This window comes from Cygnus atratus, chromosome Z, assembly GCF_013377495.2.
Source record: "Cygnus atratus isolate AKBS03 ecotype Queensland, Australia chromosome Z, CAtr_DNAZoo_HiC_assembly, whole genome shotgun sequence".
Lineage (NCBI taxonomy): Eukaryota > Metazoa > Chordata > Aves > Anseriformes > Anatidae > Cygnus > Cygnus atratus.
In genome coordinates, this window is record NC_066396.1 from 10,336,936 (window position 1) to 10,354,169 (window position 17,234).

Below are 17,234 nucleotides of genomic sequence, written 5' to 3' on the forward strand. Positions count from 1 at the left end.
TGTAGGTGCTCATGACAACAACAAATAGGACAGTGGGCCCCAAAGTGAGGCTTACTCCTTATTCCTCCACTACACAAGGACCTCCTTGTTGGCCAGGATTGGTCAGGAATGGGAAGGAAAGCACAAGCTGTGGGAGGACAGTCAGTCATCCAGGGCTGACTCTTGTGGGTTTGTGAGGAGACCCTTTGGCACCATGTAGAAAGGCTTTTCTGGAGTTGTGACTCTCACACTTAGTATGGGCAAAGCTCGTGTCGTTTTGGGAGCTGGAGATGGGGCTGAGTGGAAATGGTCCCTGGACATTTCCGTGGTTTGGGGTGTGGGGGGAGCCCAGCTTGGCTCTGCGGAGACACCAGCCATGGTAGAGCACGTCAAGCTTCACACCTTGCAGTTTGGGCAAGAGTGGAGTTACAAGTCAGTAACAGAAAAAAAAGCTCATCAGTGCCCATTTTGAACTATATAAGATGGTCGGAAATGTAGATAGGTTGAAAGTAGTCTTAAATATTGCATTGCATAGGGAGGGCTTCTCCCAAGGCCTAGCATTTAGTTTGTCTGCTCTGTAAGGTGTTCCAGGGTGTGTTTCCCTCCTGGTTCTCTCTCCTCCAGTTATCCTCTCTGGTTGCTCAGGGGCATATTTAGCCATTCAAAACCTTTCCAACTCAACAGGCATGTCTGAGTCCAGTGTTTTCCAGGTAAGGTCAACTGCTCCCTCAGCTTTGCTTTTTGGTGGAACATAGGATCTGGCCAAGAAGGAGGTATCCCTTAAATGCCAATGTCACTAAGTCCTCAGCTTTGCACCTTGATTGTAGCTGAAATCCAGAACACGCTGAGTGACTGGAAATCTTTCTCCCTGCTGTGGTGCCAAAATAAGTTCTTCATGGCATGAATGTAAATCCATCCTGCTCTACGCCAGCCATCTGTGACTAGTGGCCAGCTTGGAAAGTGGAGGACTCAAAGATGAAGAGCCATGGTTTGGAGCCACTTGCTCTCCTTTCCTGGAAAGGCAGCAGAGTGAGCTCCTCCTTCCCACGTCAGTGGCTCACAGCAAACTTGTTGCTGCCTTGCTGCAGCTGGCCAGCTGAACTTCTGCCCAAACCACACTGACTGCAATGGGAGCTCAAACACCTGGAGTACGTGTACATAGGCACTGAAGTCCAGACAACTTACTTTGCAGGCTGCATCCCTCCGTGATGAGTTCAGAAATTGGCAAAGGAGGAAGTGGTGTGGTTGTTGGGAAGATGTTTCCCAGGGACCAAAGTCTAGGGCAAGGACAAGATATCTCAGAGACGGGTCAGTGCAGAGTGACTCCTGTTTTTCTGAGTGCTTCTGCATGTGCTGAACTTGCCTTACATGAGTAGGCCCATTGAAACGCATGGGGAGCATATAGCAGAGGGGAAAAAGTCATTGCCAATGTGAATGGAGTGGATTTCAGTGCCAAGAAAAATCATGAAGAACAAAACATCCTACCTAATTTTTAGCTATTCTAAAGTCTAAAAAACAAGCCTGAAGGCCAGCTGGTTTTATGGTTGAGTCCACCCTCATGTTAAAGGAAGGAGATGAACCTATCTCTAGAAAGGAAGCAACGACTGTGGCCAAGGTCAATGTGGTAACAAGTTCCTATAAAGAGAGCAGCAAATAAATAAGTTCTGAATCTAAGCAGGAAGAAAACTACAGAATGAAGCAAGAACAAGGGGTTCTCCAAATATATAGGAGAGCCATATTAATCTATATCCTTGTTCTTTTCATTGCAGGAAAAAACGTGATACTTGTGTCTGTTGCTGTTGAAATGGGTTGTGTGTGGTGAGAACATGAGAAATGGCTAGTGTAAGGGAAATTCCTTTTTGAGTTGGATGATTTTCAATTCAAAATCATCTGAAAATGTCCTGAGTCTGGAGGAGATCAGTCCTGTACACCACATCCCACATTGGCTGTTTGTGTAGATCCTTTTTGTTGGAATTAGGAATTTCATTAAATGAACATTGTCTGAAATAGGTGTAACTTGGAAGAATAACCCTGGAGTCAATGCCAGAGGAGATAGGATAACCCCCCAGTGCAGAGGGGTACAGGCTCTTGCTTTTCCTTCAGAAATTGCTAATTCTGTTCATTGCCACTCTACGCTCATCCTTCTGCGACCACTGGAGTACTGCTGGTGCAGCATCCCGGGCCTTCCAATGCTTTTCTTCATGGCAGGACTTCAGAAAATTTCACCTTCCAGAAAATACTTTTTGTCGAACCTTTGACTATCACGTTATTATAATTAATTGGCTGATCAATGTATTCAAGTATTTGTGGGTAGGCTTGAAATTAATTCTAGCAGTATTTACATAAATCCAGTGGGAAAACACATTAGATGAAGGAAGAAATTGAGAGAGAGAGACATGTAGAAATCTTTTAAGTTAAACTTTCTCTTGCTGTCTGCAGTGAACTGGCATGTTTCTGGCAGACACTACTGTTGACATATCTTAGGGTGATCGCAGAATAATTACAGTCCACAGTTGCAGGGAAGCAGGAAGACGGATTAACGTTGCTGTTGGCCTGGTTTTGGTCTTTGCAGTGAACCTGGTTGCTCTTGGCATCTAGGGGGGCACTCTCTTGTGAGGGGCCCTATAACTGGGGGAAAAACATTGATGTTTTTCATGGTGAGAGGGGAACAAGCAGGAAGGTCGGGAGACTGCTGAGGGTGAGGAGGGTCCCCAGACAGTGACGAGGCCATGCACGTGTCCCAGCAGACACGGGGAGGTCACACTGCCAGGGATGAGCAAACCCTGATGTTTCGGCGCCAAGGCGATCCTCCGACGGGCTGGAGGAAGCCCTGTGGTTGAGTTATGCAATCGTGCTTTATGAGGTTTTCTCCCTGCAGAGTTTTTGCTGCTCACAGCTGTTGGAAAGTGGACGAGGTGGAGCCTTGGGATCGGCTTGTAGGACGGTTTCTCTGGGTGAAAGGAACCCTGACTGGCTTCAGTGTTACAGAGAGGGACTGCTGCTGGGAGATGGATCCCTTACCAACCTCATCCTTTTTTAAGGCAATTTGATACGCTGGACCCTTTTACCCTCGTGGTTTGAAGGTTTCTGCGCTGACAGGAGGTAGGTGAAGAGATCGGCAGTCATCTCTGGTGTCACACAGGGTGCCCCATCCCTCTGTGCTCCGCACTTCTGCTGTGGTCTTTCACAGCATGTTGTGCTGGGCATTTTATTTTTAAGGGAGCTGCTACACTCTGCCTATCTACAGGAAACAGAATTTAAAAAAAAAAAAAAAAAAAAGGAAGGATTTGGCAAGGCGCCAAGCCCAGTGACTGAAGTAAGAAGTAGGGAACTTGGAGTAAGTTTTAGTTACCGGGACTTTGCATGGCAGAGAGGATCTGCTCCAGGTTGTGTGGGGCAGGAGGTGAGCCAGCAATGCCTGGCAGCGTCAGGACGCTTTTGCTTGCTTAGATGAACGTCCTCACCGTGACTATGAGCCGAGCTGCTGATCCCGGGAGGGGACAGAGCTGCATGTGAATGAGACCAGAGGAGCGTGTGTGAGTGCTATGGAGGGCAGCAACTTTGTTGGTGTGACTTTTGCAAGCCTTCAAGGGTAAGGTCGAGCGCTTCCCTTCATCTCGCCTGTTCCCTCTGTCAACTTTCAGGGCAGAAAGCTTGCGTTTTTGCCACCCGGGGAGCTTCGCAAAGCTTAATCGGAGTGCTTTGGGCTGAGGTTTTTCACCCAGATGATCAACTTCTGGGTGGAGCGAGCAGAGCAGTGCGGCAGCGGCTGTGCGGGGAAGCTGCTTTGTTCGGGTGGCTGTGGGGGGAGAAGGGCTGCCTCTGCCCCCAGCCCTCCGCTCGGCTGCCCACCGTAACCCGAGCGCTGCACCCAGAGGACCAGAAAGCAGGTCTTGGCTGCTCGGGTGTCAGTGTAAGGAGTGTTTTAATGAAGACAGATGGAGGATATTGGATCGTCGCTTTAAGACGTGGCAGATAACAGACCGAGCCTGCTTCCTGGCAATTACAGCTAATTGCGTTGGTTCATTTGAGCAGAGGGGGTAGCAGCACTTTGGTCTGTGCACAGTTTTGTGGGTTTCTGTATGTATGGCTGGGAACAGAACCCAAATATATCTAGCTCACCTCATCCCAGACACCCCTTCAGGTATTTAATGAGCCGAGGAGTTTTAAGGGGTCCTTTCAAAGTCCTTGCAGTAAGTGAGTAGATTTAAACCCAAGCCACTGTTTCTGTTGTGAACCCTGAGGGCAAGAGTGACCATTTTTAGTTTCTTAAACTTATTCATGGTTGAATTCAGGCCAGTCCCATTTCAGCCCTAAAAGAGCGCTATTCTGGGATTAAAAACAAACATTTCAGTTGCCCGCTCTGCAACTCGCCCTCGGCGTTTCCCACCGGCAGAGCCAGGAGCAGTATGAGACAGGGTGCTCCCTGTTTTGTTTTTGTGATGGTCAAACACGAGGGGATATAAGGAGAGGTATAGAAATATAAATGCTAATGTGCATTGATGTTAAAGAGTTAAAGAGTGCTGATTATTTCTAAAAGCTGAAATTTAATGTTCCCTTTAGAAATGGGAAAGTGAACGCTCTTTGGAACTCTTTGGAACCAAAATTTGAGCAATTTGGCTGAAAGGGTTAACACAGCAAGCCTTTAAAGGAGGCCCTTTACAAACATGGCTTTACGTGGCACATTACGAGGCCGGTCCATGCCAAGCGTGCCAGGCCTCTGCGTTGCTCTTGCCAGAGCATTAGCAAGCGTTGCACCAACCCTGTGTCCCTCTCTGTGATACCCGGCAGCGAAGGTGACCTCCTGGTTTACTGCCTGATGCTGTGCATCCCCTTAGCAGGTGCACAACTCGGGCATGGAAAAAAAGAAAACAGGGAGTTTGGGGACCTAATGTATTTTAAACCTTTTGTATTTTCCCAGTTATGCCTCCAAATCCAGTTTACAGTGATGTGTATACAAAACCTGGGGACTTGGATTTGGTTCATCTTGTGGCGTTTAACAGCACTGCTCCACCAAGAGCACTTGGCAGCATGGGTGGTCTTGAACCCTGCCTGTCACAAAGCCCTGTGCTTGGGATGTACCCTCTCATATACTGAGCTATTGGATTTTTTGTGTGATAGTCAATACTTTAGCATAAGGAAAAAAAAAATTAAGAACTGTGGATATTTGTGGTTGTTAGATCAGCTAAATACAGATAAAAACAAACAACAAAACCAAAAACTTACAAACCATGCCCAAGTGCAAAACCTGACCTGACATGGAAAATTGGTGAGTGAAGGCATGGCATGCATTCTAAATTTTTACCTGGATGGGGCTATTTCAGTTATTTAGATTGTATACATACCACACTATGCATGGTGGCAAAACTGATAGGAAAAATCTTGTTCTCCTGCCTACCTTCCCTGGACTCTGGGTACATTCTAGTATTAGTGCACAATTTATTGCCCCCTCAGATCTGCTAAAGCCACTGCTTGGGCAGGAATTTCAGCCTGTACTCAACCACACCCCCTGATCTGGATTAAAATAACCCTTCCAAAAATGATTGTATTTAGCGTGGATCATTTCACAGACTCTGGAAGCAAGGTGCTGCGAACACAAGCACCATGTATTTCATAGTTCATATTTATCATTGAATCTGATGTATTGTGTAGCCACACCCGGAGAAATGAAGCCAATAAACCAGCCATATTTTCCATCTGGAACATCTGTTCTCCATTCATCACAGTTGTGCCATGTCTTTCCTTATTTTTCCACTCCTTGCTGTGGATGCAGGAGGTGCCTCCTTCCACCCCCAGACTGCATGCACTGCCTTTGCTCGGCTGGTAAATCCCCTTCAGAGATCCATGGTTTAGGATAAGGTTGTGGTCCCTGCAAATCCCACATGTCCACCTGCCTCGTATGAGGAGCTCCTCTTGGGAGGAGCACTGCAGCTACATTTGTGAGCCAAGTCTGGATTCTGGCTCTCGTATCCCGGGCGTAAAATAGGCTGAGCTTGGTTTGCGAGAGAGCATCCCCTCCCTGCTCAAGCCCCATCCAAGTAGCTTCTCTCACCGTGGGTGTTAAAGTGTTCAGAGCCCTGCAGCTGAGCTGTCAGCAGCCAAAAAGCAGGTGGATTGTCTTTGCAGAAGTGTAAGCCATAGCTAGTTGGTTTGCAGAGCACTGCAGGTACAAAAGCCTTCCGTAGTGAGAAGGGGTAATTTACTTGTAGCTTATGAATCTCTATAAATCAGGAAATGGGAATCGGAGTTTTAAATGTCCTTTTATTTTTTAATTTTAATTTTTTTTTTTTTTTTGCTATAGGCTTAGAGGTTCTAGGCTTTCTATAATAAAGCCTATTTCTATTTCTGTTAGAAGTTCTAGGCTTTCTATAGTTTGCTATAAACACAGAGGAGTAACACATGTCCTGCTAGGCAGAGGAGCTGGAACTGCATGATTAATAAAGATCTCTCTCAAATAATGTGGGCCGCAGTTCGTCACTGAGCATGGGGTACCTGGAGTAAACAGAAGTGAAAGAAAATAATCAAATAGAAAATGGAGCAGCAAAAAAGCCAGCCAGGGCTGACACAGCCAGTGGAAGAAAACTTGAGGAGATTTAAGGAGTATTTCACTTTGCATCTGAAAACAGCTGGTGCCAGGCAAAATGAAGGCGAGCAGAAAATTGTCTTTCTTCTAACTAAAGAAGGTTATCATATGCTTTATGGGTTTTTGGTTAACTCAGGAATAGGAGGCTGCGAAAGTGCCTCACCAAAATTTGAGAAGTACTTTGCGCCACATAAAAATGAAACATAAGAGAGACATCATTTTTCCAGAAAGCAAGAAGGGAAATTAAAACAAAGCAATTCACATAAGCGGTAAGAGTCTGAAGAGCCATTGTTACAATTTTGAAAGGGAAACTGAATGTCAAATTTGAAAAAAAAAAAAAAAAGAAACATAAAGAAAAGTGAACAGGGATGTGAATTACGATTACAATTAGAACCTGGCAAAATATATATATATATATATATTTAAAATATATATATATATTTATAGCCTGGGGGAGATTGTTGATAGATACAGGTGGGAAGTTCTTGGAGTTTGCAGGTTGGATTGGGAGCCCCAAGAAAAAGACCTGGGACTAAAAGATACGCAGAGCTAGGGTCAGGCGAGATAATCCATTTTGCTGCACAAGTAGTGACAACTAACACCGCCAGGAGCAGGACCTGGAGCACTACCACAAGGGATAACACCACGGGCATTTGCTTAGGTTTGTTTTCATGCTTGCAGCAGAAGGCCAGTGACCTCTGGGACTGCCAACAGGCACCTGCAAGTGTTGAGGAGTGCCGGCACAAAGCAGGCTGTTAGCAGACAGGCACACTACAGCCAGTGTGTGGTTTGCTACCTGAAGGAGCATGGGGATTAGATGTGTGAGTCAGTAACAAAGAAGCAAAGTAAGATTATTTGTAATAGAATGAAAATAAAGGGTGCACCTTCGCACAATAGGGGTGTGTCGTGCCCTCAGTGGCGTTGCGTGTGTGCCCATGTGTGCCCATTGTATACTGACACATTCTCAAGAGGCATTGTGATTAGGGCAAGCCAGGAACTGAGTTTTGCCCCGAGGATCAGGTCAGCTTGAGTTCATAACTCCTGGGCTTTAGCTAAACAAGCAGTTGTAATAAATCTGTGTGATGGAAACAACACAAGGGAAATGTAATTGGTACAGATGGATAGAGCAAAATTACCACTGTGTTGGCCCTAAAAGACAAAATTTCATGGGAATGGTGAGCCTGTAGGGATATTTGTGTATCAATCTGTCCATGATGGTAACTTAAATTTCCTGCTGAGCAAAGATGTTCAATGAATGCAATCCTAATCAAATGCACCGAGAAACTGAAGGAATTAAAGATGTTCTCCGTGACTAATTAATGTGTTGTTGCAGTCTTGTTGTCACACTGAGGTCATGCCTGAAACTGGTGACTTAAAAATCACAGTAATTAACAAAACCCATGTGTCAGAGCTGAAGGAAGCTTCAGGTGTTTGTTTATGGGATGCAGATCTGAACTCCATTAGCTGTTTCATGCTATTTCTGCTGCAAGAGGGCCGATAGCCTCTTTCTCTTCTCTGCTCCCCATGTATATAAACATACTTTTTTTTTTTTTTTTTTTTTTTTTTCCCTCTGCTGAAATTATATCCCTTGTCAATTGAGCACACAAGTGGGGGAGGTTTGGTACTTGCGGATAGTCATTCTGTCATGCTTGGCATGACAGATACAGCGAAGTCAGAGTTCAGCAGTGTACCTGCAGAGGTGGGGGTTGGTCTATTCTCCCACATGCCTGGTGACAGGACGAGGGGGAATGGGCTAAAGTTGCACCAGGGGAGGTTTAGGTTTGATATTAGGAAGAACTTCTTTACTGAAAGGGTTGTTAGGCATTGGAATGGGCTGCCCAGGGAAGTGGTTCAGGCACCATCCCTGGAGGTCTTTAAAAGATGTTTAGATGTAGAGCTTAGTGATGTGGTTTAGTGGAGGACTTGTTAGTGTTAGGTCAGAGGTTGGACTCGGTGATCTTGGAGATCTCTTCCAACCTAGATGATTCTGTGATTCTGTGAAATACTCACAGCCAGACAACCCTTTGCAGCCTCGTGAGACGGCCATTGACTATCAGCTCTGCAGCTCACGGTGCTCTAGGAAGCCCCAGTTTGTGGGGTAGCAAGGGAACTTCAAGATCACCCAGTTGCACCCCTCCCTGACCAGGGCAGGGACACCTCCCACTAGATCAGGTTGCCCAAAGCCCCCTCCATAGAATCATAGAATGGTTTTATCCACACAGAAATCAAAGGCTGGAATATCTGCTCAGAGCAGCAGGTGCAATGACTGTAGGGTTTTCCTTAACATCCTTCCTACCACAGTCCAATGATGTATCAGGAGTGCATTTAGGCAGTGGCATGGGCTGCATTCACAACTGTGTGTTTCCAAAATATGGCATGTTATCTGTTATACTTGTCTCCTTGCTCTGGCACAGACAGGATAGGATTTTAAATAAGTGCTGCTTTAAAATTAGACAGGAGTAGTTGGTGTGTTTTGTCTCTGTTGGCGTGACGTGTTTGCAAGTCCTTGGGAACTCTTTTTTTTTTTTTTGGTGTTCTTTATCCAGAACTTTAACTTTTTCTTCATGAAACATGAGCAGTGTCAAAGTGGAAAAAAATCATTCTGTCATCTAGAAAACTTGCTTCAGATAAATCATGATTCCCTCAGATGTCTCACTGTGGCCCCACTGTGCTGTTGAGCAAAGATACAGCATTCATGTTGATTCAGTCATGCTGAGCAGTGCTGGCTTTTCCCATGCTCATGGGTCTTTCATGTTGTTAACACCAACATAACCATTAAACTCCTTCAAACAGTCTGATACTTGGAACACCAACAGTTTCATTACCAACAGACTTTGATGTAACTTTTGAAGGCTCAATTCCTCTGCATGTGCCTTAAAGCATTCCTGGTGCCTGTTTTGGGGGCCAGGAAGCTTGCAGCGAGCAGGGGAGAAATTTTGTTCAGAGCCATACAGCCCGGTCCACCCCAAACACGAGGGTGACCAGCCACAGACAGCAGCGTGAGCCAGCACACATTGAGCACCAGCAGATGTACAGGAAACCAGTGCTTCCCACTGCTTCCTCCTCCTCAGGGAGGCTGGTCTTGCTGGGTAGCCACCCAGTTCCTCTGCACCGAAGGTGCAAGCCCAGTGTGGGTATTTCTCCTTTTCATATAGGGCTGAAGTAGCAGGAATGTTCCTTTTAGACTCTCCATCCCTGGCCCTTTCTCTGTGCCATGTCAGGAGATGAACAGATCAAAATGCCCAAGGTAAGATAGCACACTGATTCAATATAACTTGCAGACCTGAGATGGTTTATAATTTAAAACACACCAGAATTACGTGTATGAGTTGCATTGTGTTGTGCTGCAGGGCTAGAAATCCACATTGTGAACTGCCTTCTCTTTTGTCTTTCAGAAATTCCATGGAGTTGGACTAAAATAAAGCTCGGGGATGTCTCTATTTGGATTAAAATTTGGAAAGAAGAAATTGAAAGGTAAGTGAGGTCTGGTAATACCATTGCCACTGGTGGAAACATAATGAATGTAAATTCAAAACAAGCGCAAGCTCTTGTGAGCATGCTTGGGAGCATGTCCTACACCTACGGAGCAGGCAGAGGAAGACACACTTTGTTTGCTTTTCCTGCATTTCATACTGCCTTAGGGAAGTGCTGCAGACCTTGTGCCAGTGAACAGGAGGACATCTGAAACAGAAAAAGCTGAAAATTTTGTATGCTCTGATGGTCTGGCTTTTGGTGTCCTTTCTAGGTGGATCTCCAGCAGAGAGTGCGGAGGAACAATGCGTAGCAAGCAGTTTATAAAATGCATCCCAAGCAGTTTATAAAATAAGCTAGAAGAAAGTTATGTGGTGGTCTGATGCAGTCTTTTGATGATGAAATGTGTTAATTGCAATGGCCCAGGTATTCCCTTTAATAAGGGGTGGGAAGAAGGGCAAAGCACAGAGATGCAGCCCAGGAGCCACAGGGGGAACACCAACCCTGGAATAGAAACCAGAGCCTGTGCAACTCCCTCCCTGTGAGCTCCACTTGGCGATCCCAAGACAGACCCTGAACCAAAGGGGTGTGGAGACAGGGAGCAGCTGCCCTGCACAGCACGGTCCTCACCAAGCTTTCCAGCAGAAAACTGTCTAGAGATGTGTGCTAGGAAGAAGGCCCAAAAGAGGGCTACTCATGCATCCTTGCAGTGGGCCAGGTCCCTGCACCCCCCAAACATGCATCTCCGTCAGCACCGGGGCTTTGCAGCAGGGGTAACTGAATCAAATCTTGTGATTTATCACTCCATCCCTGGGATGAGGGTGTGATTTCTGGTCAGGGACCCATGTCAGCAGATGCTGTGAAGAGGGAAACTTTTTATCTTGCCTTTCCAGGGCATTTCTCCTTCTATCAGATGAATGCAGAGATTAGTGCCATACTCATATTTTGACATGGAAAATGTTTTTTTTCCCCAGCCTCTCTGAGCTCAGGAGACTCAGTAGCATTTTCCCAAGGGTTTATTTTTGCAGCTGTGCTGCTGTTCCCCCTCCCTGGCACAGGGCAGTCTGTGAGCCCTGGGGTTAAGATAGGGCCAGCCACTTGCTGCTCTGATAGTCCTATAAGAGGAGGTGGTGACTACTCCCAGGGAGGGCTCTCTGCCAGGTCTCTGCCAGACTTGAGGTCTTTCTCCTTCTTGACTTTGGAGATGAGGTAGTACAGGCTTGTCTGTGAGCCTCTGTCCACCCAGGGCATCTGCACTTGCGGGCGGGGTGGGGGGTGGGGGTAATTCTGATTATCAAAAAGATTATGCTGCTATATTAGGAAAAATCTGTGATTTTCTTGGCCTTGTGTCCGAGTTTTAGCAGAGCAGTGTTCGGTCCGTCTTCAACCAAGTGTCTAAGACACTTATTTCTTCCTAGATATAAAGGAACATACTTTATAGGGAAAGATCATTTACATTCACATTTTATGTGCTTTAGATCACCAGTTCAAAACCAATGAATTCCGACTGGAAGAAGTTCAGAGGAGGATAAGGGAGACTGAGGAGATCAGGGAATGAGGAGCTTCCATAGCAGGGAACTAAAAGAGCTCTTTCCTCCCTTGTATTTTTTAATTCTTTTGCCTTGCAACCTCAAAAATGAAGGGGCTACATTTCATTGTAGTTAATGCCAGAGCTGAAGTGCTATTTTAATGCAACTGTTTAGTATTTGGAGACTTTGAATTTGGAGGAGTCCTTAGCACCATGCTGCCTGAGAGCAGGTGAGGCTCTCAGGACAGATTTGCTCACGGAGAGGCCTGTTTTCCATCCCCAAACTAACACCAGGTGACAACCAACCTTACACCCCTAGCGCAGGTCTCCGGTGACTTTCACAGGATGGAATGGATTACCTCAGGCGTCACCTGCTGAAATTTAGGGTTCCTCCCATGAGAAGCACTGATATCCTGCTGCTTCTCCTTGGCAAGACATGGCTGTTTCCATGTACAAACAAAATTAGAAGAGTGTTTTCAGGAGAAGTCCAGTTTAACTAGGCAAGTTACACGGTCTAAATTCCTTTCGTGGTGCACACCAAGCAGTGCTTCTCAATTTGAAGGCAAGAGCAGTCGTTTCTGCAGCTTTGCCTCCATAAGCCCAGCCTAGGGGCACAGTGAGAGGAAGAGGAAGGGCATAAATCGACACAGGGCTTTTGGAAAGCTGCACTGGGCTTTCCTTCTTGCTGCTGGGGACAGCCTGCTCTTCAGCACAGGTTCACCAGGTTTTGAGCACCAGACTCTGGGCAGAGCTCAGCAGGGGCGAGAAGCTCCCTACAGAGAAGGCAGCCCAAGACTGGCTCCATAGACCTGAAGCTTGGCTGGCCTTTGGGACTCCCATTCAGCTCCAGTAGGAAACACCTCACCGGAGCAGGCACTGAGTATGGAAAATATATTTATTTTGACTTTATTTCCCATTAGGAAAATAACTGTGAATTGTAAAACTTCCCAAAGTTCATTTCAGAGCTGTATTTATTTTTATGAATTTACATCACTTCCTATCAACTGTGTGTCGCTGTTATTAACAGCATGTGCAATTGTGTCAAGCTGTGGTGTTACCAGCAGGTCTAGGAGATACTGTTTTCTAGTAAAGGATATAATACGTGCCAGCCAGTCACTGGTAGACTACTTTTTCAAAATAAAAATAAATGACTAATTCATCTGCTTTATTTGGCATGCTGATATTTGTCAAATTATTTTGAACTAGTATTACAAAAAAAAATCTAAACCAAATTAAGAAATATATATATATATACAAAATTAAAGCTTTTCAAAATGAAGAAGACAGAATTCCCACTGCAGAAATATTTTAAAATGGTTATTTATCCTTCTGAAGTAGGCTGAAAACAAATGTGAAATGATGCAGATGCTTCTTGAGAAATAACCTGTTGCAAGGCATTCCCGAGAGCTGGTGATCCCCAGCCCTTGCCCAGAGCCAAGGCAGGTGGGTGAGACATTGAGGGGAGGAGGAAGGGAAGGGTGAAACAGAGCTGGTATTATCATGGGAGATGGAGGAAGGGAGAGGCGAGGCAGCCTCTGTCCCATCCCAGAAAAACCCAAGAGGGAGAACTTTCTGGTGTAAGGTTATCCAGCACCTCTTACAGGCCTGTGTCCCACAAGTCCTGTTTGGCCAAAAATGTGGTACATGCTGGGCAAACCGAGGCATCTTTTTGGAGTCCTTTCTTCTTGTTTTCTCTCTCCTTATGGTGACAATATCAAATACTGTTTCTAAAAAAGGCCAGGATCTAATATTGAACTTTAGCATCATGTTAAACATTTACTGGACTTGAGGCGGAAATAATTCCAGTTCACCATCAAAATTTTTACTTTCAGACCTTGCATCTGCCATATGAAAATAGAAATATCTCAGCACATCTCTTAAGTGGGCCCCATGTTAGCAATGCCAGTAAAAATTTCATCTTGCATTAATACCTGGTCCAGGAGCATATGAAATATTTTACCTGTGCTGGCAAAACTGTATAGAGTTTGCTTAGTGCTGGCAGCAGGCTGAACTCAGTACCAGGCACAAAAACAGAGTCCATGAACACAAAAATGTGTTTCTTGCATTTAATTTCCTCAGGAGGAAGGAGGATTCTAGTTCTTCTGAGGCAAAAAAAGATACGATAAAGAAGATCTTCATTTAATAATGGAGGAGCAGGCAGGAGGGAATAGGCTAAATCCGTTTATGGTGGTGTATCTGAATGGTCTTGCTGCAGGATTTTTTAAATTAAATCCCTCACACTCAGTACAAGCTAGCCCATTTCAGAGATGAAAATGCATGGGATTGCCAGCATATATATCTCCAGCCACAGGGGCTCCGCAGGGGAAGGGACATCTGCACTTCAAAAACATGCATTTTCACAACACGGAGTCCTTGAGAGCCCCTCCTTTGAGTCAATAATAAAAAATACCTTTGTCTGCCATGCAGCTGGGCTTGTGCCTGCTCTGGGCAGGGCTGGGCTGTAATCCTCACCTTTCCCACTTCTGTCCCACCTGGTTCTCACCTCTCCTCCAGCCACACGCGTGCTGGCTGTGCCGTGGCTGACTCTGGCTGCATTTCCAGCCAGGGATGGGCTTTGGTTTTGTGCCACCAGGTAGCTCAGAGCATCAGGTTGACTTTCAGGTAATGAGGGTTCAGTTTTTCCCTGTGTCCCAGGCCAGCTGAATGAGTTAGACATTGTAGGCTGTGAGGCTCAGACCCATCACCTCGCTCTTCCCTTCACCCATGTCCTCTCTGGTCACTATTAAAGCACTGGGCTTGCTGAGTAAAGATTGCTGGCTTTGTTTTCGTGTAGAGCTCACTCGGCGCAGCTCTGATCCCAGCGAGGCACGTCTGTGTTATGAATTTGAAATTTTATTATATATACTGTGCAAAATAAGCCTGCTGTCTTTAACCCAGCTGTGGGAACTCTGCCCTGGTACAGCGCCTGCAAATTGGGAACCTTCCTGTGTGCGTCCCTTCTCAAAAAGGAGCAATTATTGCTTCAAGGTGAAAGGAGCATTTGGCTAATAGCTTGCCTAGTAACCTCTCCAGAAGCAGAAATTTTAGTTGCTTAATACTAACGTAATGATCTGCCCTCTCCCATGGAGCTGTTTTTTAATGGCCACTGTACTTTTCTTTTTTTTGAGGGGGAGGACAGAGGTGTCAACACAACATGGCAGGTTTCAGTTAATTGTGCACGTGGCGTAACAGTCCGGCAAAGACCAGAAATAAGGGCTAGGGACGCTCTGCCTGTAAGAGACAGGTCATCTCCTGGGTGCTGCATGCCAGGTGGCACTTGTGCCATCGCTGAGAGGTGACACTGAAAGCTGGATCACACCAGGAAAAATGAGGTGCCCCACAATAGAGCCCACAACAGTGTAGGGGAGAGGAGATATGGTGGAAGAAAGGCCATCATGAGACCTGAAATAAAAAATGTGCTGCAGCTGGTGGAGGTATTCCAAGACTGCTTATACCCTGTTGTGGGGAGGCCTGAATTACTGCTGCCTGAAGGACCGTCTCAGGAAGGTCAGATGTGTGCCTTAGGGCACAGCATAACAGTGCTAAAGCTTTTATAGCTTGGCACTGGTAAAATTAACTGCTTTGCTAAAACCCCCTGCAAGGCAAGCCGAGGACAAGAGCCCAGCTCCAGGATGCCAGTCTATGCAGCTGATCCAGCACAGTATTCATGCTTTTGAAGCCACTTGTTTAAAGGGTGGAGCAGAGATTTTTTATTTATTTTTTTTTACAGAGTTTGTGTTGTTTCAGCTCTGTTGTCAGGCTTGGTTACCCTGGCACTCCCCTAGCTGGGCTGTGTTTGTTTCATGCATGAGATATCAGGTCCTAGTTTGTATATGACTTGGCAAAACCAGGCAGATCTTAACCTCCTGCTCCTCGGAGCCACAAGACCTGATCTCTACAAACCTTTTCCAATGGCCTGTTTAAAGCATTGCTTTTGGCACATGCTCCTTAGCATAAACCAGCAGAAAATTTCCAGGCTCTCTGACCAGATCTTGAATCTAACCTTTTGCAGGACTTTTCCGTGCAACAGGCTGAAATGGAGGAGGCTGGTGGGCTGGCCAGTTACATTTATAGATGATTTTTGGCATGTGTTTAATGTTATTAAATCCAGATGTTATTCTGTGGTTTAGATCCTAAATCTGTCTGCCTGAGAAAACAGCCACTTTCCCAGTGACTTGGTCTCAGTGGTTAGACCAAGAACTGGGCACGAAGCCATACTTATGTATACTGAGTTTCCACTGATGAATAATTTAAAATAGTTTTCAGTGGCAGTGAAATGATAACTTGGAGCACAAATCCCATTCCTTCTTTCCAGTGATTTGTGACTGCATTTTGCAGAAGCAGAAAGTTTAATACAAGTTGCTTAGAGATAAGATTTAAAAAAAAAATGTTTCAAGAAATGAAAAACTTTTCTTCCGACAGCTTTTCAGTTTTCCCCTCCCTTTTTCCTCAATGCTTCTTGAATTAACAGCACATGATAAGACATGCATGCTTGCATCTAAAGCCAAAATACTCTGAGCTGCAGTTTCCAGGAATAGCTGGGGCAATTATAGAGTTTCTCTACCTTTTTATTTACAGTGATCATCCAAGAGACTTCATTTCTGCCCAGACAGTTTCAGAAAAATAAGATAAAAGGGTGGTTTAGGAGATAGCAGCAGGGCCCCTCTGTTGGCACAAAATAAAACCACCGAGGCAGTGTTGTCCTGTGCCTGTGGTCAGTGGTGGTTCTCCTTCAGGGCAGATACAGGGGAGAAAGTTCTGCTTGCTGGTGTTGTTGGACGAGGCACCCTTTGCAACTTGTTCTTGCTTTAGCAAAGGTGTTGGCTGTTATCCAGAAAGAAAGATAAATATCTTGCTGCTAGAAGCCGGCCTTCTATCTTAGCCTTTGGGGACACTGCCTCTGAGAGGGCTGGTGGCTGCTGAGAGCCATGGTCTCCAGAAAGTGTGGGGTCCTGGTATTCAAGGTAGGTGTGCTATAGCCAGCCAGAGGCTTTCCAATCACTTGAACTAGGCTTACAGCTATCCGAGGCCCTCAGAAATGGGTTGGTCCCAGAAAATCTGCCCTGAGGCACTGTCCTGTCAGGAGAGCAGTGCCCTGAGCAAGTTTCATGTGCTGTTGTTTCCCAGTCCCACTGCTGTGCATTTCTGTGCCATCCTTAAGCTGTTGGCAGCTGTCTGGCATAGAAGCCATTCCTCTTCGGGAGGGCATCAATCAACTTGGTGAGAAGCCAGGCTTCTTTCTGGGAGTGCCCAAAATCCATCAAGTGCCTCTTCCGTGGCTGTACGGAGGGGACTGCCCTGCCTACGAAAAAGAGGTGGTCATTGGGAACAGAAGAGTCTCTCAGAACCTTCTGGGGGACCCCAAGGCTGTCAAGTGCCATCACTTATGTTCTGGGATGGGAGTAAATACCCACAGGGCTCCAGCACAGAGGAGCAGTTCTGGATGTCTTTGTGCCTCTGTCCGTCATGGGTTTCTGTAGATCTGTCTGGGGCAGCAGCTGGGCAGACCTGGTTTTAACAAGGACCTTTATCTGTCATCTATGTTGATAACAGCAGTTACTCTCAAGAAAATTCCTGAAAGGGGACATAATATAATAAGTGAAGCCATGCCAGCATGGACCACTGGAGTCCTAATTCTGCTTTCCTCTGGAACTCTGGACAAGTTACTCTGAT

The 17,234-nt window shown here is 45.8% G+C and overlaps 1 protein-coding gene across 3 annotated transcripts in view; it reads left to right on the plus strand.

The window, feature by feature from the left end:
• Nucleotides 1–2,739: 2,739 nt before the first annotated feature.
• Nucleotides 2,740–17,234, plus strand: part of LOC118256703 (phospholipid-transporting ATPase ID-like) — a 69,953-nt gene continuing 55,458 nt past the window's right edge. Inside the window, exons 1-2 of one of the 3 annotated variants that reach the window (XM_035563879.1) lie at nt 2,740–3,081; nt 9,958–10,036. In XM_035563879.1, the coding sequence (XP_035419772.1) occupies nt 9,994–10,036 (43 nt within the window). In that variant the 5' untranslated portion in view covers nt 2,740–3,081; nt 9,958–9,993. Of the gene's footprint in view, nt 3,572–9,707; nt 9,810–9,957; nt 10,037–17,234 lie in introns of those variants that run through there. The other 2 variants (XM_035563880.2, XM_050716140.1) reach the window with 2 other exon arrangements.